This window comes from Haliotis rubra, unplaced genomic scaffold (genome assembly GCF_003918875.1).
Source record: "Haliotis rubra isolate DU_JTF1 unplaced genomic scaffold, ASM391887v1 Scf224, whole genome shotgun sequence".
Taxonomy (NCBI): Eukaryota; Metazoa; Mollusca; class Gastropoda; order Lepetellida; family Haliotidae; genus Haliotis; species Haliotis rubra.
This window is the reverse complement of record NW_025766270.1, coordinates 793,756-820,705: the sequence shown is the minus strand read 5'-3', so window position 1 is coordinate 820,705 and position 26,950 is coordinate 793,756. Positions and strand designations below refer to the sequence as shown.

The window sequence follows — 26,950 nt, the reverse complement described above, 5'->3', positions numbered from 1 at the left end:
GGATGGTTGGGTGAGCACTGGAGTCCCATATACGGCATTATATCCTTTTTATTTAGGTCCTATTCTTCAAAATTACGCTGTATATGGATTTGGCAATAACTACTTTGTATTGTATATAAAAAAAAATGGAAAAATTATTTGTATATATGTCATAATTTCATCGTTGTGTAACTTTGTTTACATTTCATGAAATCTTGCAGTGTTTGCAGGCACAGGTTATCCGTGGCTGATCCTCACCCCCCAATGCCCTTCGTGCATAAAACCATGTTCTTCCAGCTTGCGCTGTACTTATTGTGTTGATTTATCAAATCTTCAATTTAATCAATATTCGTCTTATATCTACTGACGTGCCATGGATCGGGTGAGGAAGTTATCTCAAGTCACGGCTGATAAAACAGGAGATCAGCCCTCAAACAGTATGTTGCTTGCTACTGCTGAAATTCATAATACTGGTGCTATGTTGAGAAGGTTGCAGGGGCAGTCTGCTGGTACGGGGGCTAAGAAGAGATCGGCTACAACACAGTTGACTCTGACTCAAGTTAAGAAAAAGACGTCATCCTCTTCTACATCGCAGAAGAAAGCATCTGTTACCAGATCGGAGGGTAAATCACAGTGTTCACGAATAGCGTCTGACCCTCTGACAAAACCGGCAGATTCGCCAACGTTCCGATAGATATCTACAACCCGCCAGCCCCAGTGTCTAACTGTATATCTCACAATGACTTTGACTGAAGTTGTTATATGTGACATGTGACACTTGTTTGCTGTTTATAAATCTTATGTGTGTTAATAATTTAAATGCCAATTATGAGAAATGTTAAATCTGAAATATGTTTTATTCTATGGGTCCTGTGAATTTTCAGTGGGTCAGACAGACATCTGAAACTTACAGGACCCAATGTCCTGTTACTTTGAAACACCATTCATGAACACTGAAATCTACGTGGGCTAGTAAGTCAACGCATCAGAAATCCTTCAACGAAGAGATATTACCTCAACATGAAGTAGACGTTTTTGATGATCCCCCATTACTTCTACCCGAAGTACCTACGAGATCAGCGACTCAGTCGACTTCTACAACTACTAGATCGTCTCCTGCAACGGTCACAGCAGGACAGATGTTTGACGAACTACCACTTACTTCTCAACGGAGTGAAGTCGAGGCACAGAACTCATCAGCGTTCGCGAACGCTTCGTCTACACCGCAGCAGCTTCAACCAACGCAGAACTTTGACCCGGGTGAATTTATGAGACAGTTCACCAACCAGATGATGACCATGATGGAACGCAGGTTCGAGGAAGAAGCGAAGGCTCGGCGAAGCCTCTCATCTACCGAACACCGTGCGCAAACCTACGGACCTGCGCGAACCTACTCCTCAGAGAACTACGTTGGCGAGCGTACACCTTTGCGAAGGTCTCCACAGTCGGACGACTCTGTCATCTTGGAGGAGGATAGAAGACATGAGATGCCCACTCATCATTCTACATCTGTGAACCCTCAACGTTCGAGAACATCCAAGGATCCATCTCCTACACCTAGCCGCCATAGAGGACTCTCAAGATAGACGTTCACTTAGGGAGGAATCTGCAGACAGAGGTTCGCGAAAGGATGATGAAGGTTCGAGAAGGGATACAGGTTCGAGAAGGGATACAGGTTCGCAGATGAATGATACGCGGAGGCCTAGCTTTAATAATCAGGAGATACTGGATGAGCAAGCGGACTTCGTCTTCTCAGACGCAGAGGTTACAGCTTGGATTGCCAACGGGTTGAACTTGGAGTCTCCTTCTAAGGATAAAGATGAAGTCTACACTTAAATGATGCGTAACGACGACTTGGACTCCGTCACTATCCCTCCGTCACTATCCCTCCGCGAAAGCATCCATGTACCAGAGTCAGCATCTGCCATCATTTAATGTGAAGAGATTCCCATTACATCATATGGATTCATTTACAAAGGCACCTGAATGGGATGATATCCATTTTATTTTTTGTGGTTTCCATGGGAATGTGACCTAGGCTGTGACTATGAGGATGTCATCTTGTTGCATTTCCATGGCAACAAGTTAGATTTCAACTGAATTTCAATACTCTCCTTCCACTTTGGAGTATATACTTTAAACCATTTGACATAATGGTTTACTCCCAAAAGTTAGACGTCCCAAATCGTACATCCCAATTGTCAGACAAGTCAATCAGGCGTGACTGTGATTACAACCTAGTCCTACCCACTGATATTATGAACTTGTCCCATACACTGACGAGATGGTTTTCACATTTGTACAGAAGTACTTTGATCAGAATACTAATGTTGACAGTTAATCTACAGAAAACTCAAATTGTTGTTTTTAGAAGAGGTGGACCCTTAGCGAGAAATGGTTTTATAAAGGTGAATGTGTCTTAACAGTTGATTCCTATAGATATCTAGGTATTCCTTTTTCATCTTCTTGTAAATTCAATAAATGTATATTGATTCTTTTTCATAGAGATCGTCCTTGGGGTACATATATGAATTTTCTGCGGCTGAAAATGTCATGTGACAGTTGTATCAATGTTTTAATAAAAATATTGTACAATAAATAAAAATCATTTTTATCTATTATACGCCCCCCACCACGTGGAGTTACCTCCCTGCTACGCATGTGCAGCCAACCAGGCAAGCACCCAGGCCCGTATCATCTTTCCTTCTGCTGTCACTCAAGCGTTCACACGTATTTACGACCTGAGTTACAAGCTGATTTACTTTGTGTAGAAGAATGTCTGAGACTTCAACAACTGTATGTATGGTCTTTATTCGTTCTTGAACAAGAAAAAGAACAGTTTAATTGACTTTGCAGTCTGTTATTTCTCATTTCTGTGACTTTGTATTAAACCTTTACGCTAGCTTTCCCGTGGTTTACGCACGTGTTGCTATTCCATGGCGGGAAGTTTAGCGTGCCACATGGTTGTCATATTGCGTTATTAACCAAGTATTTCATGTCACATGGTCGCATTCACGTAATTTTCAATGTTTTGTACGTGTATATTTATGCTGCTGGTTCTGCTGTTAGCTACATGCTTGCGTGTTTGCTTTCAGGCGTTTACTGGGTGTTCTGTCCGTGGGCAAAATATCCCTAGAGCCGACAAGCATGATAAATGCTAAACCTAGGTCTTCGCATAAGTCGCATTCCCAATCATCCTTATCTAGTGGTTTTGATATGTCAATAATCACTCAATTGTTTCAGCAGCATATGGACTCCGTGAAGTCCGTTGTTCATGAGTCCATTGGAGGTCTCCGCTAGGAGTTTCTCACCCACTCTGAACAGGGGACCGAGACACTGGGGGATCCCTTACCCTTTCGGTGCTGGCGCAGGGTCCGTTGAGGATTCCTGGGGTTCCGGTCCCTGCGCCACCCCGCCCCATGAGAGCAGAGGAGTCGGTTCTGTCCGGTCTTCCTCCCGTGTCTCGGGACCGGGGTTCGAGTAGTGTGTCAGTTGCCGGAGCCGGGAGTTCCTTCGGCTCTTCCCTTCCCTCGGTGTCTGGGGCTCGGCCTCCCACCGGGTCGGGGTTCAGATCCTTTTCACGAGGAGACCAAAATTCTGACTCGGTCTCGGGTGCCGAGTCTATGGACATTGGGGAGGTCGAGGAGCTGCAGGGCACTTTCCGTTTCTCGTCGGCTCTCCGGGAGGTTCGGCAGCGTATTGCCGAGTATGTACCCCAAGCCGCGGTACCCACATGTCACTCGGATTCAGCTGAGTTCTGCCTGCCGGGCGAGGCGTTTGCCTTAGGCAACCCTCGCAGACACTGCTCCGCATCTTGCCTTCCCTGGTGCAGGACGTGATGGATCCCCTCCTGGTTGGGACACGCCTCCGGTTCGATTTACCTGAACTCGTTAGGAGGTACCAGCTGGGGGACGATTCTCTGTTCTTTGTGCCGGTGGTTGACGAGAGCGTGTTCACTTCGGTCGCCCTCGGGGGAGTCTCGGCTTCCTCAGGTGCAGCCCTGGCTGCCAAGCAAGGGCGTTTAGTTCCGCTGCCATGCAGCAGGTGCGGGTGGTGATCCATGAGGCCTACCTTTCCTCTATTCAAAGGTCGGCTCTGGAGGCGGAAGGGAGCACTGGGGACGTTTCCCTGCATGTTGTTCTGCTTCGCCAATTGTCCGAAGTGCAGGCCCACCTGGCGTGAGATTCTTTGCGGTCTGCCGTGTCTACGGTGATGTGCGCAGTCATGGGGAAGCGCAAGCTGTGGCTGTCTACATCCCGTTACTGGGCAGCGACACAGCAGACCTTGCTGTCCCTTCCGTTCCGACTGGGAGCGACGTTGTTTCCGGGGGCACAGCAGGTCATTCGGGGGGCTGCCGCAGCAGCTCCCTCCTTCAGGGACTCTAAGGCCTTGTTGGAGCAACCACAGGGTTCTCACTCCCGCGCTCCCGTAGCAGGTTCCTCCTCCAGGGCGCAGCCTACGCCCGAGTCTGTCGGCTGGCTTCTGCCACTGGGTAGAGGTAGGAGGAGGAGCCATCCCGCCAAAGGTAAGGGCAAGGAGCAGGCCTCTTCGTCTGGCTCCCGTCAGCCTTTTCACGGTCGCGGGGTGTCTGCCCCGACCTCCCGTTAAACTTGCAGGCTGTCGCCGTGGGTCCGTCCCAGTCAGTTCGTTTGCAAGGGACCACTCACGCCCTCTTACCACATATCCCAGTGGGGGCGCCTCTCTCTATTCCTACCGGAGTGGGAGATGGCTACCAGCAACACTTGGGTGCTATCCACCGTCAGTGTCAGCCATCTCCCACTGTGTAAGCGAGGCCTGCCAGAGTTCACCGGCATACGTCCCACTCTGGTGCCATCATGTCTGGTCAGGGCGGCTATACTGCGAGACTAAGTTCAGGCTTTGCTGGACAAGTTCGCAATAGAGCGCATACCACCGGGCGAGGAACAGGCGGGATTTTATTCCACGTACTTCCTCGTTCCGAAGAAGGATTGTGGGTTCCGTCCCATTCTCAACCTCAAGGGGTTGAATCGCATGCTAGAGGTTCCATCCTTCAAGATGGAGACACTTCGCTCGGTGATCTCCTCTGTTCAGCCCGGCGATTGGCTTACGTCGATCGACCTAAAGGATGCGTATCTACATGTGCCAATTCATCCATCGTTCAAGCAGTACCTCCGGTTCTCTTACGACGGGATGTGTTACCAATTCACGGTGCTCCCCTTCAGCATATCCACTGCCCCCAGGGTGTTCACCAAGCTCATGTTAGTGCCAGCTACTCTCGCAAGGTCGCAAGGAAGGCGTTGTTACCCTTACCTCGACGACTGGTTGCTCAGCGCGCTCTAACTCAGCCAGCGAGCCTAGATTCTACCCACATGGTGATAGACATTCTAGTTCGACTGGGGTGGATCATAAACCTCAAGAAATCCGACCTGGTACCCACCCAGGACTTGTTTTTTCACAACTCCTTGTCGCCCGACCGGGTCACTAGAGTACGGGAGATGGTGTCTTTATTCCTCTCCCAGCCACAGGCACCAGCGCGGACTTGGCTCCGTCTCCTGGGTCATATGGCGGCAACTATCTCTGTAGTGTGGAGTGCGCGGTTGAGGATGCGCCCTATACACGGCTTTGGCGAGTCTGTGGGCTCACTTGGAGGATCTGGAGCAGTGTCTCACAGTCCCCGGGTGGTTGTCTCCTCACCTTCAGTGGTGGACCAATGTCGGGAATCTTTCCAAGGGGATCCCTTTGGAACTCCCGACGCCAGCTCTTACAGTTTAAACCGATGCGTCCCTCACGGGCTGGGGGAGTGTTCTGGGCAGTCTGTTGGTGTCCGGACTCTGGTCGAAGCCGACGCTTGCCTTCGCATCAACGTCTAGGAACTGAGAGCTGTGCGCTTGGTTTTCGAGAGCTTCCGGGAGCATGTTCAGGGCCAGGTGGTTCGTCTTCAGTTGGACAACCGTACGGCCATGACGTACATCCTGAAGCAAAGTGACACGGTGTCCCTAGAGCTCCTTCGGGAGACGTGGGAATTTCTCCTCTGGTGCGACCAGTGCGACTGTCAGGTGCTTTCTGTTTATCTCCCGGGGCTGGAGAACGTGCGAGCAGACGCTCTCTCTCGGCGGATCCTGGCCTCGCACGAGTGGATGCTCGACCGGCAGATATTCGGAGTTATCTCCCAGTTGTACGGATCGTTCCAGGTGGATCTGTTTGCGTCCGGCGGGACGAATCAGATACCCGTGTTCTGCTCTCGAATACCGGACCAGAGGGAGTTGGCTTCCGATGCCTTCCTGCTGGATTGGACGGGCAAAGTGCTCTGGGCCTTCCCGCCGCTACCACTCATTCCCCAGGTCCTCTCCCAGCTGTCCACCCAGCCAGCTCGGCTACTTGTGCTACTGGCACCGCTATGGCCATCACAGAGCTGGTTGGCTCAGCCCCCGGTAATTCTCAGGTTTCTGGCTCAGCCTCCTGTTCTATTACCTTGCGACCGGACATTCTCACTCAGAACGGCGCGCCATGCCTCAATGCAAGGATTCAGTGGGTGGCTTGGCCTCTGTCAGGTCTAGCCTCGAAGCACGTGGAATTCCTGCAGCAGTTGCAGACACAATTCTGGCTTCAAGGCGGGATTCGACTAACGTTCAATATGAGGATAGGTGGTCCCGCTATGTGCGCTGGTGTTCAGATAAGGGGATTGCAGATCCCTTTTCTGCGGATTTAGTCCGAGTATTTGAGGTTTTGCAAATTCGTTTGGAAGAAGGCTTGGCGGCTTCGACCATTCGTGGCTACTCCACCGCTATTTCCACTTTTCACACCCCTGTCGATGGTGCTCTTCTGGGGCAGCACCCTCTTCTGACAGCGCTTTTTAGCTGGCGTGGATTGGGTTCGACCTGCTGTCAGGCGAACCAGCCCACCTTGGGATTTGTCAATCGTGCTAGATTGGCTGTCCGGTTCTACGTTCTCCTGTCTGTCGGCTATTTCCATTCAGTTGTTAACATGGAAGGCTGTATTTCTCGTGGCGGTAACATCTGGGCATAGGGGCGGCGACTTACATGCTATGTCGGCAGACCTGGCGCTGACTGTGTTCCATCCAGATTGTGTCAGTATTCGCCTCCCTGATACTTACCATCAGAAGATCGATCACGCTCTCCATGTGACTTGTATCGGTCGTTTGTGCTGCTTATCAGGCTAATGGCAAGCCTCCCACTGAGGGGTTGAAGGCTCACTCGGTCAGGGCAGTGCACTACCCATTGAAGAGATATGCTCTGCCGCTATTTGGAGCAGGCCTAGCACTTTTATCAGGCACTATTAGCTCGATACACATTCACGTGATCGTGCGCGTTTTGGCCATTCTGTTCTCTCCAGTGGACAGTGTCCTGCCACCCTGACCGAGTGAGTCTTGGTTATCTGGACAGTTGATGCTGCTTTCAATTATGTATTATTGATATATCCGCTGTTGTGTTATCTAACTCCTTTCGATTCTCTCCGGAGATTATGGTCAGTTGTGAGTTGGTTTTTTCCCCTTACGGTGCTCTCTAATAGATCATGATACGGGCGGGGTTTTTTTTACTTTCGGACAGACCGTACTGTGTGCGAATTGCTGTGCTTAACCTATGAGGTCGGATCTAAGTACTTACCCTCCCATCATGCCTCTCGTGGAAGGTTCGGGACAAGTGACAGGTGAGTGTTGTGACGTCTGTTACATTCTTCCTAACGATCGCTATTTATGTGTACTTTGACAGAATTCCTCCTCCCTGGCCTCCGGTCTTTGGGAGCCTGAGTTAATGCATATATGTACCCCAAGGACGATCTCTATGAAAATGAATTAGCTAAACCTGTAGAGGTTTCCAATTCTTTGAAGAGAGTCGTCCTTGGGGTAGGGCTGCCCACCTGCCCACAATTCTGTTCACTGATTTATTCAGCAGAAGGAATGATGATACGGGCCTGGGTGCTTGCCTGGTTGGCTGCGCATGCGTAGCAGGGAGGTAACTCCACGTGGTGGGGGCCGTATAATAGATAAAAATGATTTTTATTTATTGTACAATATTTTTATTAAAACATTGATACAACTATCACATGACATTTTCAGCCGCAGAAAATTCATATATGTACCCCAAGGATGACTCTCTTCAAAGAATTGGAAACCTCTACAGGTTTAGCTAAGTTTATCATCTTGGGGTAAAAAGGCACTTCTAGAAGTACTACACCACTTATGTAAATTAGATAATGTTGACTATTCTATATTTTTCAAAATATTTTATACCCAAATTCAACCAATCCTTTTGTATGGCGCCGAAGTATGGGGTATGAAGAAATTTTATAAGATTGAAAATGTACATTTATCTGCATGTAAGAAGTTCTTAAATGTTGGTCCCCAAACACCAAATGTAATTGTTTATGGTGAATGTGGACGTTACCCAATGTATATAAATGCACAACGGTGTTTCATAAAAACAACAACTTGTAAATATGCATCATCAGAGTCTGATTCAACAAAGAATTCAAAAAAGCTTTTAATATGCTAATGTATTACGATAATTCAGGTTATGATAACTATGTTTCATCTGTGCTTAATTTATTGTTTTCATATGGATTTGGTTATGTTTGGTTATTTCAAGGTGTTGGTAATGAATCCCAGTTTCTTCAAATGTTTAAACAAGTTGCAGTTGACATGTATATATACAGTCATGGAATAGTACAATTTTGTCCTGGATTCGCTTAGTAAACATGTCCCCTAAAGCAGAAGTTTGAATCTCCATGAGGGCACAATGTGTAAGCCCATTTCTGGTGTACCCTGCCTTGATACACCTGGAATGCTGCCAAAGGCAGTGTAAAGCCACATTCAGTCACTCTGAGTAATCTGAGTATGATAAGCCAAATTGATTTGACCAAACATGCAAGAGGTTGCTTTTAAACCTGTGATTAAAAGTCAATCTGTTCAAGTGATATGTAGGTGAGAATTAGATGCATCCTTTCTAAGACAACATGGTATGGTTTCTGCATAATAGTTTAACTTCAGTGGCACATGGGCATTATTTCAGCCACATAGTGATTTCTTCGTACTAGACAGGAAATGATCAATGTCAGTACACTTACAATATCGCTCACATCTACTAATTACAGACACCTCTACACTATGCTGCTGTCTCAACACATGGAGGGATATGTCTGGAAATCCTCGTTACAGGTGGCGGCAACGCAAAAGCTCAGGTAACTTTCACATGCTTTATGGTCCGATGGTTAAACATGGAAAAGGAAATGATAATTATACTTAACATCAGTTGAAAGGGTGAGAAATTGACATAATATTAACTGAATTTTTTTATTTGAAGTCATGGAGTGAATGCATTAACATTATTTAGGATTAACAGAGTTCATTTTGATGGTTGGCAGTCCTCATGTATGCAGACATTATGTGCGTGCAATATAAGACTTGATCATTTCCACAAACCAGGGGCGAAAAGTGAAACAGAATGACAAAAAGAAAGGGGAGGACCCGATAAACGCCAGTAGGTGACAAAGCATGTATAAGTGTGACAATAGATAGACAGGACCAGTGGTGCTGGCTGGCTGGCAGTTGAAGCAGACGGTCAACTGCCTGGAATGTGTGCATGTCGAATAATGAACAGGACGTTCATACATGCATGGTGTGATCGTAGTCAAATTCCGAGTTTTTTAGTGTAGAATTTGGAATTGATTTTTTTTTAAAAGCTTTTTATGACAGATTTTTACTAACTCTGTTAAAAATTAATAACTATTGTGTGACCCTTGATATGCATGTTTGTTAAATAACAAGATAATTGTATAAATAATTTGTCATTTCACCGATCATGTTTTGGCTTTTTGTGTTACTGCTATATATACTAAATCAGTTATGACAATGTTCAGGAATGGGATATCAGATTGAACATGTGTGAATGGAGATGTGATAAAAGTAAGTGCAGCATGTTGGAGAGACATGGGTGATTTTGCGAGTGCTCTTGGTGGAAATTAGTCAGATTCTGGACAACATGTTATAGTTGTGTTACCAATTGATGAGAGATGTCCTGTTTTGCTATATGTTGTTGTTAAATGTCTTTGCCAGCCATCTGTTAGTCACCGGGTTGCGATAACAGTGTGTAAGAATGTTGAATGTGTGATACAGTAATGGTGTGTGGTAGGATAGTGTGTGGGAGCTGGGAATGCGTGATACAGTAATGGTGTCTGGTAGGACAGTGTATGGAGCTGGGAATGTGTGATACAGTAATGGTGTCTGGTAGGACAGTGTATGGGAGGTGGGAATGTGTGATACAGTAATGGTGTCTGGTAAGACAGTGTATGGAGCTGGGAATGTGTGATACAGTAATGGTGTCTGGTAGGACAGTGTATGGGAGGTGGGAATGTGTGATACAGTAATAGTGTCTGGTAGGACAGTGTATGGAAGCTGGGAATGTGTGATACAGTAATGGTGTCTGGTAGGACAGTGTATGGGAGGTGGGAATGTGTGATACAGTAATAGTGTCTGGTAGGACACTGTATGGAAGATGGGAATGTGTGATACAGTAATAGTGTCTGGTAGGACAGTGTATGGGAGGTGGGAATGTGTGATACAGTAATGGTGTCTGGTAGGACAGTGTATGGGAGGTGGGAATGTGTGATACAGTAATTGTGTCTGGTAAGACAGTGTATGGGAGGTGGGAATGTGTGATACAGTAATGGTGTCTGGTAGGACAGTGTATGGGAGGTGGGAATGTGTGATATAGTAATGGTGTCTGGTAGGACAGTGTATGGGAGGTGGGAATGTGTGATACAGTAATGGTGTCTGGTAGGACAGTGTATGGGAGGTGGGAATGTGTGATACAGTAATGGTGTCTGGTAGGACAGTGTATGGAGCTTGGAATGTGTGATACAGTAATGGTGTCTGGTAGGACTGTATGGCAGCTCGTAATGTGTGATACAGTAATGGTGTCTGGTAGGACAGTGTATGAGAGCTGGGAATGTGTGATACAGTAATGGTGTCTGGTAGGACAGTGTATGGGAGGTGGGAATGTGTGATACAGTAATAGTGTCTGGTAGGACAGTGTATGGGAGGTGGGAATGTGTGATACAGTAATGGTGTCTGGTAGGACAGTGTATATGGAGAGGGAGGTGGGAATGTAATGATACAGTAATGGTGTGTCTGGTAGGACAGTGTATGGGAGCTGGGAGTGTGTGATACAGTAATGGTGTCTGGTAGGACAGTGTATGGAGCTGGGAATGTGTGATACAGTAATGGTGTCTGGTAGGACAGTGTATGCGAGCTCGGAGTGTGTGATACAGTAATGGTGTCTGGTAAGACAGTGTATGGAGGTGGGAATGTGTGATACAGTAATGGTGTCTGGTAGGACAGTGTATGGGAGGTGGGAATGTGTGATACAGTAATAGTGTCTGGTAGGACAGTGTATGGACGATGGGAATGTGTGATACAGTAATGGTGTCTGGTAGGACAGTGTATGGGAGGTGGGAATGTGTGATACAGTAATGGTGTGTGGTAGGACAGTGTATGGAAGCTGGGAATGTGTGATACAGTAATGGTGTCTGAGTAGGACAGTGTATGGGGAGCTGGGAATGTGTGATACAGTAATGGTGTCTGGTAGGACAGTGTATGGCGAGCTGGGAATGTGTGATACAGTAATGGTGTCTGGTAGGACAGTGTATGGGAGGTGGGAATGTGTGATACAGTAATGGTGTCTGGTAGGACAGTGTATGGGAGAATTAGGAATGTGTGATACAGTAATGGTGTCTGAGTAGGACAGTGTATGGGAGGTGGGAATGTGTGATACAGTGTAATGGTGTCTGGTAGGACAGTGTATGGGGAGCTGGGAATGTGTGATACAGTAATGGTGTCTAGTAGGACAGTGTATGGAGCTAGGAATGTGTGATACAATAATGGTGTCTAGTAGGACAGTGTATGGGAGGGAGCTTTCAGTGTGTGATACAGTAATGGTGTCTGGTAAGACAGTGTATGGAGCATTAGGAATGTGTGATACAGTAAATGGTGTCTGGTAGGACAGTGTATGGGAGAGGTGGGAATGTGTGATACAGTAATGGTGTCTGGTAGGACAGTGTATGGAGCGATGGAATGTGTGATACAGTAATATGGTGTCTGGTAGGACAGTGTATGGGGAGAATTAGAATGTGTGATACAGTAATGGTGTCTGGTAGGACAGTGTATGGAAGCTGGGAATGTGTGATACAGTAATGGTGTCTGGTAGGACAGTGTATGGGAGGAGGTGGGAATGTGTGATACAGTAATGGTGTCTGGTAGGACAGTGTATGGGAGGTGGGAATGTGTGATACAGTAATGGTGTCTGGTAGGACAGTGTATGGAGGTGGGAATGTGTGATACAGTAATGGTGTCTGGTAGGACAGTGTATGGGAGGTGGGAATGTGTGATACAGTAATGGTGTCTGGTAGGACAGTGTATGGAGTGCTCGGAATGTGTGATACAGTCAATGGTGTCTGGTAGGACAGTGTATGGAGCTCTGGGAATGTGTGATACAGTAATGGTGTCTGGTGTATGGGACAGTGTATGGAGCTTAGGGAATGTGTGATACAGTAATGGTGTCTGGTAGGACAGTGTATGGGAGCTGGGAATGTGTGATACAGTAATGGTGTCTGGTAGGACAGTGTATGGAGCTGGGAATGTGTGATACAGTAATGGTGTCTGGTAGGACAGTGTATGGGAGGTAAGGAATGTGTGATACAGTAATGGTGTCTGAGTAGGACAGTGTATGTAGGAGGTAGGAATGTGTGATACAGTAATGGTGTCTGGTAGGACAGTGTATGGGAGGAGTGGGAATGTGTGATACAGTAATGGTGTCTGGTAAGACAGTGTATAGGAGAGGTGGGAATGTGTGATACAGTAATGGTGTCTAGTAGGACAGTGTATGGAGGCTTCGAATGTGTGATACAGTAATGGTGTCTGAGAAGTAAGACAGTGTATGGGGAGAATTAGGAATGTGTGATACAATAATGGTGTCTGAGTAGAGAGCCTAGGAATGTGTGATACAGTAATAGTGTCTGGGAAGACAGTATAAGAGTATGGAGAATGTGGGAATGTGTGATACAGTAATAGTGTCTGGTTGCACGAGACAGTGTATGGACAGTGTAGGAACTAAGGAATGTGTGATACAGTAATAGTGTCTGGTAGGACAGTGTATGGGAGGTGGGAATGTGTGATACAGTAATGGTGTCTGGTAAGACAGTGTATGGGAGGTGGGAATGTGTGATACAGTAATGGTGTCTAGTAGGACAGTGTATGGGGAGGTGGGAATGTGTGATACAGTAATGGTGTCTGGTAGGACAGTGTATGGGAGGTGGGAATGTGTGATACAGTAATGGTGTCTGGTAGGACAGTGTATGGAGCTGGGAATGTGTGATACAGTAATGGTGTCTGGTAGGACAGTGTATGGGAGGTAGGAATGTGTGATACAGTAATGGTGTCTGGTAGGACAGTGTATGGAGCTTCGGAATGTGTGTGATACAGTAATGATGTCTGGTAGAGACAGTGTATGGAGCTGGGAATGTGTGATACAGTAATAGTGTCTGGTAGGACAGTGTATGGGAGGTGGGAATGTGTGATACAGTAATAGTGTCTGGTAGGACAGTGTATGGGAGGTGGGAATGTGTGATACAGTAATGGTGTCTGGTAAGACAGTGTATGGGAGGTGGGAATGTGTGATACAGTAATGGTGTCTGGTAGGACAGTGTATGGGAGGTGGGAATGTGTGATACAGTAATGGTGTGTGGTAAGACAGTGTATGGGAGGTGGGAATGTGTGATACAGTAATGGTGTCTGGTAGGACAGTGTATGGAGCTGGGAATGTGTGATACAGTAATGGTGTCTGGTAGGGCAGTGTATGGGAGGTGGGAATGTGTGATACAGTAATGGTGTGTGGTAGGACAGTGTATGGGAGGTGGGAATGTGTGATACAGTAATGGTGTCTGGTAGGACAGTGTATGGGAGGTGGGAATGTGTGATACAGTAATGGTGTCTGGTAGGACAGTGTATTGGAGGTGGGAATGTGTGATACAGTAATGGTGTCTGGTAGGACAGTGTATGGAGCTGGGAATGTGTGATACAGTAATGGTGTCTGGTAGGACAGTGTATGGAGGTGGGAATGTGTGATACAGTAATAGTGTCTGGTAGGACAGTGTATGGGAGCTGGGAATGTGTGATACAGTAATGGTGTCTGGTAGGACAGTGTATGGGAGGTGGGAATGTGTGATACAGTAATGGTGTCTGGTAGGACAGTGTATGGGAGGTGGGAATGTGTGTTTATAGTATAGGCATCTCATGAGCTGGGTTGGACGTTGTTATAGTGTACTTGTCATGTGCCGTGTGGAATTCGCAGAACTTGTGTACTTTCTGCCAATGACGATATCGGTATACATGATGAGGGCTGGTGGTTAACCTGATTAAGCCCCAATGGGGTCTGTGGATTGGGTTTGGTGATAAGTATGGTTCTGTTTTCAGAGTGAGGACGGTAGAACAGCCCTGCATATGACTGCTCTGCATGGTAGATTTACAAGAGCTCAGACTCTCCTTGAGCATGGTGAGACATCATGCAGCCACTAATGCTGACTTAACTTGCTGCTGCTGAGTTCTTGAACCGTCAAGCCATTTGTAACACCCCATTATGTTTGTAGTGAGATAACTGATACGAGGAGAGTAATGCATTACGATGCTTCCGTCTCAAACCAATCTTGACCCTACAACAGCCTCTACCCTCTAGACATAAGTTTATTGTATGAAATTTTAAGCATAAAATGGCCTGGTGAATTAAGGACTGAGCTTCTAACCAAGTACATATGTGAAGTAACTGCTTGCTTGTCCTGCAGCTTTACTGGTAGATGTATGAGCTGAGGTCATGTGTTCTGCATTCTAGGGCTGAGTGTCACCTGATATCTTGTAATACGATACATATCATGATATGGACTGACCATACCACAGGTGTCATCATACTCAACAACAAATTGAAAGATTTAGTATCACAGAAATACAGCTTAGGCTTATTATTTTTTATCTGTTATTAACACAAAAATAACATATGAGCAACCCAGCTCCCGTCATTATTGTCCTACTACACTCTAGTGGTGTTCCGATTAATTGAAATAATTGAAGATTGGTTGGAATGACCAAACGACCAAGTAATCGATCACATTTTCTCATAATCGAATATAAACGATTTTGGAACTACTGTTTTAGTTTTTGAAACACTTGACTGAATATTTCTTGAAGACTCCAGGAAGTTTATGTTCAATATATATTAGTCATCACTTTAAAGTGGCAAGTTGCATAATTTTACTTTGGATGTGCAATTTTGCAAATGCAGTGTGTGCAGTTTCTAAATATCACCAAAAATATAACATCAGATAACAACATGTTGTTTTTCTTTGCACTTATCTGCAATATGAACCTGAACAGGAAAGTGAAAAATGATGCTAACCAATTTTTTTGATGATTGCTCGTTAGTTATGAACCAGTCATCCATTATGAGATTTCAAGCAATTCCCAACCATACTACACTCCCCTACCCACCATCCAGAAAAGAAACAAAGAAAGAATAAACAAAACCAGTACATGTCTTGAATGAAGGATGTTTATTACACGTAGTTGTTAGGGTGTGTGCCCTCTACTTCCATGTCCTAGTTTTCTGCCATACTTAAAAGTGGCACTTTGCTACTTCTGTTAGGGGAGGTATAAGTTCCTGTTCTATCTATAGTGGTTTGTGATTGCACTGACAGTTCATCTGTTGTCTGTATGCAGCTATCAATGGTATCATGGGTATACAGTCCTACTGCATATCATGCTTTCTGTTAGTGCTGTACTTATTTTACAGTCTGGAACATCTAATGCAAGGTGTCATATAAAATATTGTGTTTATCACGACAGAGGCAGGTTTATATAGTTAGGGAACCTTGTGAAGCTATTGCTAGTATCTGGCTTGTGAGGCCAGTATGTTTATATAGTTAAAGAACCTTGTGAAGCTATTGCTAGTAGCTGGCTTGTGAGGCCAGTATGTTTATATAGTTAGGGAACCTTGTGAAGCTATTGCTAGTAGCTGGCTTGTGAGGCCAGTATGTTTATATGCATGCAAGAGTTACTTAGGAATAGTTGCATGATAGCTATGCATGGACATTGATGTTCAGGTATTGACGATGTTCTTGTTTTCTGAACATTTTCAGTAATATTTATCTTTATAAATTTAGTCCTCTCATGAAATAATGAGAACAGGAATTTTCTGATTTCCATAATTGTAAACCATGGTCAGGGTATTTCACTGTTGACTGGTGTTCACCATTAGTTTGTCTTGTTCAGGGTTACGTCCTCTACATTGGTGCAAATACCAGCAGAATATGGTTGCCCAGAGATCCTTCTGAACAAGTGTTAATCTTGGCAAGCCCTCAGGATGTGTTACTCTTTCACAGCCATACACAGTCACAAGTAACAATGTTTTTGAGTATGGGGTAGAGTATGGAGCTAGAAACATACTTGTTTTTAAGGGAGCAAGCAGTATATGATTTCAAAAGATTTGATAGGATTCTCATTCCAGGTCCAAGAAACACCAAACTTTTCAAATGACGTTTCTCATACTGAAAGTACTACTTTAATAATACCAGTTGGAACTACTGTAGTTCGTCCAAGTGTTCATTTTGTTAATCAACATTAAGATGAGGTTTCTCAACATGCTCAAGCCAATTTAGGTGCCACCAGCATTGATTTGTTACCTATAGATATGAGATATCCTTTCTGTAGGTGTATTATCTTTATCTTGTATAGTAACTGTAGATGTATAGTCTTTATTGTGTATATTCCTGTAGGTGCTGAGATCAATGCCTGTGACAAGAGTGGAAATACGGCTCTTCACGTGGCAGCTCGACATGGCCATGAACTGCTCATTAACACTCTCCTAGACAACGGTGCTGATGTAATGAAGTGAGTAGAAGGCAGGGCAGGAATTTCAGTGAATCCTGGTCCATGTTTCTTCTCATATATTGCTCAGCGAAAATGCTTCCTCATTTGGAAGGTTGACCTTGGAAGTCACCATGGACTGTAAATGTTTAGAACGAACACAAGGTCATGGATATAATGAACTGGTCTTTTCGTACCATCCAGTGGCTTTATATATGAAGACCGCCTCCGTGGTGTAGTGGTTAGAGCGTCCGCCCGGAAAGCGGAAGGTCACGGGTTCGATCCCCGACCGCGTCAAACCAAAAAGACGTTAAAATATGGTACTTATTGGTCCCTGCCTGGCGCTCGGCATTAATGGGTACAACAAGGACTGGTCGGCTCGGAGTCAGTATAATGTGTCTGAGTAGGGTATTCATGCTTCACTGCGGCATGGTATCTCAGTGGGCTAGCACTATAAAACCAGCTTAAGTCTGGGCTAGTACAAGCAGCCGCACATACACATACACACGCATGCACGTCGTCATATGAGCGAAATATTCTCAAGCACGACGTTAAACCCAATTTCACCTCACCTCACCTTTATATATGATGAACTGTGGTTATAACGAGTTGAAAATAGTGGTCCCTTTCAAGTCGTTATAACCACAGCTTACTTTCATACACCTTCATACCTGAATATGCTGAATGGATTTATGGATTCTCATGCTATTGTCTATGGATGTTACTAGGTGGCAGACCTGTGAAGATCCGGGTTAGAATTGATCTTCAATAACCCATGCCTGTTGTAAGAGGCAACTAACAAGATTGGGTGGTCAGACTTGCTGATTTTATTCACACATGTCATGGTATCCCAGTTGTGTAGATTGATGCTCATGCTGTTGATCACAGGATTGTCTGGTTCAGACTCGATTACATATACACTGTTGCCATATAGCTGCAATATTGCTGAGTGCGAAGTAAATCTAAACTTACCTCACTCACTACTAGGTTGTAATGTCCTGCTGAGAACAGCCTTCCTCTCAGCTTGAGAACATCATGATGTTTTGTCTGCTTCCAGGCGCGGCTGCAGCGGAATGCTCCCGATCCATGTAGCAGCACTGAACGGCTACGTGGACTGTGTACGGAAACTCCGCTCCGCGATGCCATCCATTGACCTCAACATTCCAGACGATGGTGGACGTTCATGTCTCCATGGAGCTGCCTGCAGTGGGTCAGTCAGAGATTCCCTATTGTGTACTGTTATGTGTTTAGTATTCAGTGTAGACTTACAGAAGGGATAAAACATTTGGTATCTGAGCAATGTTGATGACAGAGTTGTAATTATGGTGTTGATAATGATGTTGTAAAACATTTTGGATATCTGAGCAATGTTGATGACAGAGTTGTAATTATGGTGTTGATAATGATGTTGTAAGAGACAGTGTTGATTTGGATATTGCTCATGAGTTAACAATGACACTATTTATGAGTTGACAATGACACTATTTATGAGTTGACAATGACACTGTTGATGAGTTGATAATGCCACTGTTGATGAGTTGACAATGACACTGTTGATGAGTTGACCGTGACAGTGTTGATGAGTTAACAATGACACTGTTGATGAGTTGATAATGACTGTTGATGAGTTGACAATGCCACTGTTGATGAGTTCACCGTGACAGTGTTGATGAGTTGACAATGACAGTGTTGATGAGTTAACAATGACACTGTTGATGAGTTCACTGTGACAGTGTTGATGAGTTGACAATGACACTGTTTATGAGTTGACAATAATGACCGTTGATGAGTTAACAATGCCACTGTTGATGAGTTGACAGTGTTGATGAGTTGACAACAATGACACTGTTGATGAGTTGACAATGACACTGTTGATGAGTTGACAATGACTGTTGATGAGTTGACAATGACACTGTTGATGAGTTCACAATGACACTGTTGATGAGTTAACAATGACACTGTTGATGAGTTAACAATGACACTGTTGATGAGTTGACAATGACACTGTTGACAGTGTTGATGAGTTAACAATGCCACTGTTGATGAGTTCACAATGACAGTGTTGATGAGTTAACAATGACACTGTTGATGAGTTAACAATGCCACTGTTGATGAGTTCACTGTGACAGTGTTGATGAGTTAACAATGACAGTGTTGATGAGTTAACAATGACACTGTTGATGAGTTCACTGTGACAGTGTTGATGAGTTAACAATGACACTGTTGGTGAGTTGATAAAGACTGTTGATGAGTTAACAATGCCACTGTTGATGAGTTCACCGTGACAGTGTTGATGAGTTAACAATGCCACTGTTGATGAGTTCACTGTGACAGTGTTGATGAGTTCACAATGACACTGTTGATGAGTTAACAATGCCACTGTTGATGAGTTAACAATGCCACTGTTGATGAGTTCACTGTGACAGTGTTGATGAGTTAACAATGCCACTGTTGATGAGTTCTCAATGACAGTGTTGATGAGTTAACAATGCCACTGTTGATGAGTTCACTGTGACAGTGTTGATGAGTTAACAATGCCACTGTTGATGAGTTCACTGTGACAGTGTTGATGAGTTAACAATGCCACTGTTGATGAGTTAACAATGCCACTGTTGATGAGTTCACCGTGACAGTGTTGATGAGTTAACAATGCCACTGTTGATGAGTTAACAATGACACTGTTGATGAGTTAACAATGCCACTGTTGATGAGTTAACAATGCCACTGTTGATGAGTTCACTGTGACAGTGTTGATGAGTTAACAATGACACTGTTGGTGAGTTGATAATGACTGTTGATGAGTTAACAATGCCACTGTTGATGAGTTGATAATGACACATGACACTGTTGATGAGTTCACCGTGACAGTGTTGATGAGTTAACAATGCCACTGTTGATGAGTTCACAATGACACTGTTGATGAGTTCACAATGACAGTGTTGATGAGTTAACAATGCCACTGTTGATGAGTTAACAATGACACTGTTGATGAGTTCACTGTGACAGTGTTGATGAGTTAACAATGCCACTGTTGATGAGTTCACTGTGACAGTGTTGATGAGTTAACAATGCCACTGTTGATGAGTTCACAATGACAGTGTTGATGAGTTAACAATGCCACTGTTGATGAGTTCACTGTGTTGATGAGTTCACAGTGACAGTGTTGATGAGTTAACAATGCCACTGTTGATGAGTTCACAATGACAGTGTTGATGAGTTAACAATGCCACTGTTGATGAGTTAACAATGCCACTGTTGATGAGTTCACTGTGACAGTGTTGATGAGTTAACAATGCCACTGTTGATGAGTTAACAATGCCACTGTTGATGAGTTCACTGTGACAGTGTTGATGAGTTAACAATGCCACTGTTGATGAGTTAACAATGCCACTGTTGATGAGTTCACTGTGACAGTGTTGATGAGTTAACAATGCCACTGTTGATGAGTTAACAATGCCACTGTTGATGAGTTAACAATACCACTGTTGATGAGTTCACTGTGACAGTGTTGATGAGTTCACTGTGACAGTGTTGATGAGTTCACTGTGACAGTGTTGATGAGTTAACAATGCCACTGTTGATGAGTTAACAATGCCACTGTTGATGAGTTCACTGTGACAGTGTTGATGAGTTAACAATGCCACTGTTGATGAGTTAACAATGCCACTGTTGATGAGTTCACTATGACAGTGTTGATGAGTTCACTGTGACAGTGTTGATGAGTTAACAATGCCACTGTTGATGAGTTAACAATGCCACTGTTGATGAGTTAACAATGACACTGTTGATGAGTTCACTGTGACAGTGTTGATGAGTTCACACTAACAATGCCACTGTTGATGAGTTAACAATGCCACTGTTGATGAGTTAACAATGCCACTGTTGATGAGTTCACTGTGACAGTGTTGATGAGTTCACTGTGACAGTGTTGATGAGTTAACAATGCCACTGTTGATGAGTTCACCATGACACTGTTGATGAGTTCACTGTGACAGTGTTGATGAGTTAACAGTGCCACTGTTGATGATGTTGACAACAATGGCGTTGATGTTTCAGGAAGGTGGAGTGTGTTGAGTACCTCCTCCAGGAAGGCTGTGATCTAACTCGCCAGGATGCTGAAGGCAGGTAGGAACACATGTCGTTTACATTTGACATCCATTAGATTGAGTCATGATTTCTAAATAAGGTAACCTTTAACATTACAAAAAATGTGTTTACGTAATTTATCTGAAACCTGCTGTGCTATTACTGTGATACAGAAACATGGTTTGTGTTTCAGGACACCTCTGCACTATGCAGCAGCCAATGTGCACCAGCAGTGTGTGCTCATCCTGCTGACGGCAGGTGCTTGTGTCAACATTGTGGACAGACAAGGGTGTACTCCTCTACACTACGCTGCTGCTAGCGATGTGGATGCCAAGTAAGCAGTCACCTCAACTGGATGTATTGTTACGATCAAGATTTAATATTACTACATTAAACACTGGTTTGTCTGCAGTTATAGGTTTCTTACATAAATGGAATATTACAATGAAACATTCCCCCATCGATTGTGGATCTGTATTAACAGGTGACCTTCTTGAGCAGTGGGTGGTCGTTGTATGTCAGGTTGATTAGAGTGTTGGTGTGTTTTTCTACAGGGTGGTGGAGCACCTGCTAAGGAATGATGGTCGGCCAGGGCTGAAGGATGACGAAGGCAATAATGCTGTACACTACGCCGCTCTCAAGGGACACAAGTTAGCCTTAGAAATGGCAAGTACCTTAAAGAGTTTTCTCAGAACAAGTGTCCCCAGTGTCCCAGTGCTGCTTGTGAATTGTCCCAAAATATTGATATGATTGCAACAGTGAAGGAGGAATGTCAGTGTCAAGTTTCATCCGTGTCCTGTCTGAGCTTTGTCAATTCTTGATGAGGTAGCCTAGTGGTTAAAGCATTCGCTTTCTTTTTGGTTCAATTCCCCACATTGGTTCAATGTGTGAAGCACATTTCTGGTGTCCCCGCCCTGATATTGCTGGAATATTCCTAAAAGCGGCGTATACCTAAACTCACTTACTCACTTGATGACAAACAACCTTCATCTCGAGAGATCCAGGGCACAGCATGCCATGATTAACAAGTTTTGTGATAAAGCTCAGAAACCGGTTTGGTTGATTCAACAATAAACTCTCCTATGTATTGTGTCAGACAGGTTGTGAGATTTGTTATCTGTGATGTCTGCAGTTACTGGATGCAGCAGCGACGGACTTGTTACGGAGCGGGGCAGCATACTCTCCTGGGCATCTCTCTGTGAGTTACTTCAGCATGTATCATTATGTTGGCAGTTCAGAGTGGAGGTCAAGGCTATCAATAACAAGGAGTTCCCAGACACAATTAGTATAGCTGGAAAGAATAAGGACACCTTAAATAATGCTGAACTTGTTTTGCTTGTTTGTTGTTAAACAACACATTGACCAGACAATCCAGTGAATCCCATCACAAGCATTAGTCTTCACGAATGGAACTGAACATGTTAACTGAATTGCTCTCTAAGGAATTGTTTAGCTTTGCTGGGTGGTAAACTCAGCTAATGTTGACAATACCACAGTCTCCCTTCCATCGGTCATAAACTGGGCTGTATGGCCTTGGGTTGGTTTCTTTAGTTGTATGGAATCCACAGCAAACTGAAAAGACACCATCCAGTTAAATGCAAGATTTCAGTCACTGAGGCTGTGTATGATATGGTATATTTGTGTATTTGTCTGTTTTCAGTCCTACAATGGTCATAACGAGGCTCTCCACGTGTTGCTAGGTTACATGATGAATCTTGATGTCAAGGACCAGGATGGTAGGTATACTTAATCCACAGCATGTTTACAGTTAGAAATTACTGTTAATGTCAGTTTCTCTAGCCTGCACTCATTTCTTCTACATACATTTGTGATATTTGAATGCCTTTGTGTATATTTTTCAGGCCGGACCATGCTGGACTTGTCTTGTTTTCGTGGTAACACTGACTGCGTGGAGACGTTGTTGATACAAGGAGCGAAGATTCTTGTACATGACAACATCACGCGGCGCACACCTCTTCATGCTGCAGGTGAGTGTGGAGCTGAGATATGCATCAGTAAAGGGAAATAATCAGAGTTCAGTGCTTCCATGTTGGTGGATGTTGTATCTTCATTCTTGGAAGGGCAAGGGGAGGCAACTCAAGTGATGGAACAGTGTATTTAGCAAGCTGTACATTTGTATCTTCATTAAGAGTTCAGTTGAGTTTTTTGCTGCTTTTTTAGCAAAATTCCAGCAAATCAAGGCGGGGACACCAGAAATGGGCTTCACACTGTACCCATGTGAGGAATCGAACCTGAGTCTTCAGCGACGAGCGAACACTTTAACCACTAGGCTACCCCACCACCCCCTCTTCACTAGGAAGCTAAATGAATCTATCAGTGACTGCTGATATGATCAGACCGTAAAGAGTTCAAATATCTGCAACTCTTGTGTTTAGAGCCCTGCATTGATAAAACTAAACAAATTTAGAATTGGTGCCTTGAGATCTTTGGAAACACTGCACTCTCGCAGCTTGCTTGCAGAAGCATGGAGTGCAATGTTGATACTTGAATCAGCAGACCGATGTCATTGTCTTTACTGTTTCAGCCACAAATGGTCATACCAAGAGCCTTCACCTTCTGTTGGAGACGGCAGAAGACAGCAACATCGTCGACTGTACAGACATGTACGACAGGTTAGTAGTGAGTGTAATATGCTTGAAGTGGATAAAACAGACATGATTCCCATGCTCGAAAACTACCACTTACATCTGACTTAGACAAAGAGTATACCTGTTGTCTGATGAAATAAACTACAAGATTGGTATCGGTTGTTTCGACAACCAAGTCATGTTGATGTGGCCTTTGAGATGTCATTTTGCATAGACTGTCATGTTTTCATGTAGGACGCCGCTGATGATGGCGGTTGCCAATGGTCACCTTGACGCTTCCATCTACCTCATTAGGAATGGTGCCATTGTCAATGCTCGGGATCTAGATGGGAGGACAGCATTACACAGAGGGGTCAGTGTGCTCATTTTGAAATCTTTTGCGGGCACTCATTTATATTTATTACAAGACAATATCATGATCTGCAGATTCAGTGTCGTGATAACTTGAGTGATTGTTGTTTAATGCCACACACAGCAATATTCCAGCTATATGGCTGTAGTCTGTAAATAATGGGAGTCTGGACCAGACAATCCGGTGGTCAACAACACAAGCATTGATCTACCCAATTTGGATATGATGACGTGTCATCCAGGTCAGCGAGTCTCACCACCTGTTCCCGTTAGCCGCCTCTTACGACAAGCATGGGCTACTGAAGACAATTCTAACATAGATCTTAATGGGTCCTCAGTGTAGTGAGAATGTGTGATGCAGGATTCAACACCTGTTAGGGATGAGGTAGATCACAAGCACCTCATGTATTGTGTCATGTGAGGATCAAGTCCTGGTGCCTGTTGTAAGTTGTGTGAATTTGCTAGTGCCTGTTCAGCATAGATATTACTTGTAAGGAAGATTTTGTTCACCTGGAAAAGGGTAATGTGGTTGTCTTGACATGAATCTGTCTGTTCCCTGATGCTTCAGGCTGCCAATGGTCACGAGGAGTGTGTGGATGCACTGCTACACCATGGGGCAGACATGTCTCTGAGGGACAACCTGGGACGGACGGCTGTGCACATGGCAGCCATTTGTGGCCATGTAGGCCTACTGGGCTCCCTCCTTCTTGTAAGTACTACACTGTTGTTGTTGACAGATAGCTGCGTACAGTCAGCTAGGGAGTACCACCACCTTTCTTTCCTGTCCATTACATCCAATAACACGATGCACATGAACAATGATGTTCGTTAGCATTGTCAGATCGCTGTGGACTTCATAGCCCATTATTTCTTACACTAGGCTATAGAATCAAAATGTCAACTAATATAGATTATCTTTTCAGTATGGTTTTTGTTAGTAGTTTGTTATGTTGCTGGATCTAATCATGTTTCATCCTGCATGTTTATTATGTGACATTGTTTCCTGTTACAGATGGGTCCTGTAGAAAAGTTAGAAGATACCAAAGGCTACACACCTTTACATTTTAGTTGTTATAATGGTGAGAATTTGTCAAGTTACCTGTTCAAGGGCACTTCTCATTTCAAAGGGAACATTCTCATCTGTCTGCCTGTCTGATTAAAACATCCTCACAGTGGTTTTCTTTCACCTCCTACCTATTTTTCATTCAGAACATATTGATCAATTGAGTGGATGTTGGCTCAACTGCTGTCAGTAACCTTTCAGCCACAACTGTGGCTTCCTGTTAATATTCTGATCCGGGAAACAAGATATTGGTAGCTGAGAAATCATCTGATTTGCTGAATGTCTGTGTGATGCTTGTGTTAACAGTGATACAGTCATGTCCTTGTGTTGCAGGTCATGACGGCTGTATAGAATTGTTTTTTGAGCATGACCACTACAAATATTTTACGGGAAACAGTTTCACTCCTCTCCATTGTGCTGTGTAAGTAATGCCTCTTGACTGGTCATATTTGTTTGCTTGTTCTTTAACGCTGTGCTCTGCAATTTTCCATCTATATGAAAATGGCCTATTAATAGTCGAGTCTGGACTGGACAGTCTATGAAATTGAGAATTGTGCTTTTTCACATACTTACTGTGAAACCCATTCCTGCTCACTTAATAGTGAGCGGGTTAGTTTCACACCACACTCATCAGTATTACAGCTAAATGTAAATAATTGAGTATGGACCAGACAATCCAGTGATCAACAGCATGAGCATCAATCTACGTAATTGGGATACGATGACATGCTTCATCCAAGTCAGAAAGCCTGACCACGCGATCCCATTAGTCACCTCTTATAGCAAGCAAGAAGTCCTGACCAATTGTAACCCCTATCGTCATAGGTCGACTGGTCTTGAAGAGGAATATGAAGAATGTATTGATTGGTAATGAGTGTATGTCCACTTTATGTGCAGAATTACTCCTCACCTACTTGTTTGAGACAAGACTCCTCTTAGTTCGAAATGTTATTTGTTTATAGTTTCAGTCAAATACAACCGTAGATAAAGAAATGACTCACGTGTTGTTTTAAGGTGTAATTTGAAAGGTGGCATTGTTTGCAGGATAAATGGGAATGACGCTTGTACGGAATTGTTAATAGAGACGTTGGGCACCGAGGTGATCAACATTCAGGACTCCAAGGGCAGGTAAGCTAGGCAGAGGGCATGCATGTGTTAGTAGGGATAATTATCAGCTAACATTGTTAAACTAGATGTTCTTCAACATTCTGTGTTCTTGGATTTGTCTGCAATGGGAACAGCAGTTGGCATGAAAGTATCTTTGGTATCTGTCTAATTAGTTTTGGTAACTCTTAAACAGTTCAGATACCAGGAATTTTTATAGGCTTCCACACAAACTGCATTGGCAGGAAAATTGGAAAAAAGTTGTATCATTTGAAGTTTGATTTGTTTTAATGGTTTTCGTTTAATATATTCTGATAAGTTCTGAAAATTTGTAATAAAATTATGAATTATTACTGGTATTTTCTGCAGACTTTGGGAATTCCAACCTGTGGGCAGGTTTTGATAAATCACTGGATACTTGGTTAAGCATTTCAATCAGTTGTGATCATAGTGATTGAAATATTTAAGACTACAGTGAGTATGTCATTGAGGAGGATCGTATCTGTAGTGATGACTGATTGTGACATTGTAGGACCCCTCTGCATGCGGCAGCTTACTCAGAACAGGGAGAGTCCATCCAGATCCTCCTGAGTCATAAAGCAGACGTCAACATGGCAGACTATGCAGGCAAGACGGCTATCATGTATGCTGCCATCAATGGAAACGCCACCTCAGTAGGTCAGTACATGGAGGAAATGTCTGGGTTGGGATAGATCCCTAGCCCCTGGTGTTTGTAAAGGCTGAGGGGGTGTGAATCCCCCATGTGGTATCATACTTCTACCAGTGGTTTCCTCGCTTCTGATTGACTTACACACTTGCTGTTGTTGTTTAACTTGAATATTTTTGGCTGTTTCA

General features: G+C 44.1%; 1 protein-coding gene and 1 long non-coding RNA gene across 2 annotated transcripts in view; one reads left to right on the top strand and one right to left on the bottom strand.

Moving 5' to 3' along the window:
• The window catches only part of LOC124277596 (serine/threonine-protein phosphatase 6 regulatory ankyrin repeat subunit A-like), a 54,896-nt gene that overhangs the window by 14,374 nt on the left and 13,572 nt on the right, over nt 1–26,950 (top strand). Inside the window, 17 exon segments of the mRNA XM_046713319.1 lie at nt 9,070–9,156; nt 14,444–14,522; nt 16,792–16,906; nt 17,940–18,092; nt 20,939–21,007; nt 21,162–21,302; nt 21,523–21,634; nt 22,101–22,166; nt 22,629–22,704; nt 22,831–22,956; nt 23,514–23,601; nt 23,812–23,929; nt 24,497–24,637; nt 24,941–25,007; nt 25,325–25,412; nt 26,036–26,119; nt 26,628–26,773. Of these exon segments, the coding sequence (XP_046569275.1) occupies nt 9,070–9,156; nt 14,444–14,522; nt 16,792–16,906; nt 17,940–18,092; nt 20,939–21,007; nt 21,162–21,302; nt 21,523–21,634; nt 22,101–22,166; nt 22,629–22,704; nt 22,831–22,956; nt 23,514–23,601; nt 23,812–23,929; nt 24,497–24,637; nt 24,941–25,007; nt 25,325–25,412; nt 26,036–26,119; nt 26,628–26,773 (1,756 nt within the window).
• LOC124277597 lies at nt 2,525–9,822 on the bottom strand. Its single transcript, XR_006898867.1, has 3 exons — nt 9,811–9,822; nt 3,861–3,865; nt 2,525–2,688 (listed from the first exon to the last, which is right to left on the bottom strand). It is a non-coding gene; the product is annotated as an uncharacterized LOC124277597 (long non-coding RNA).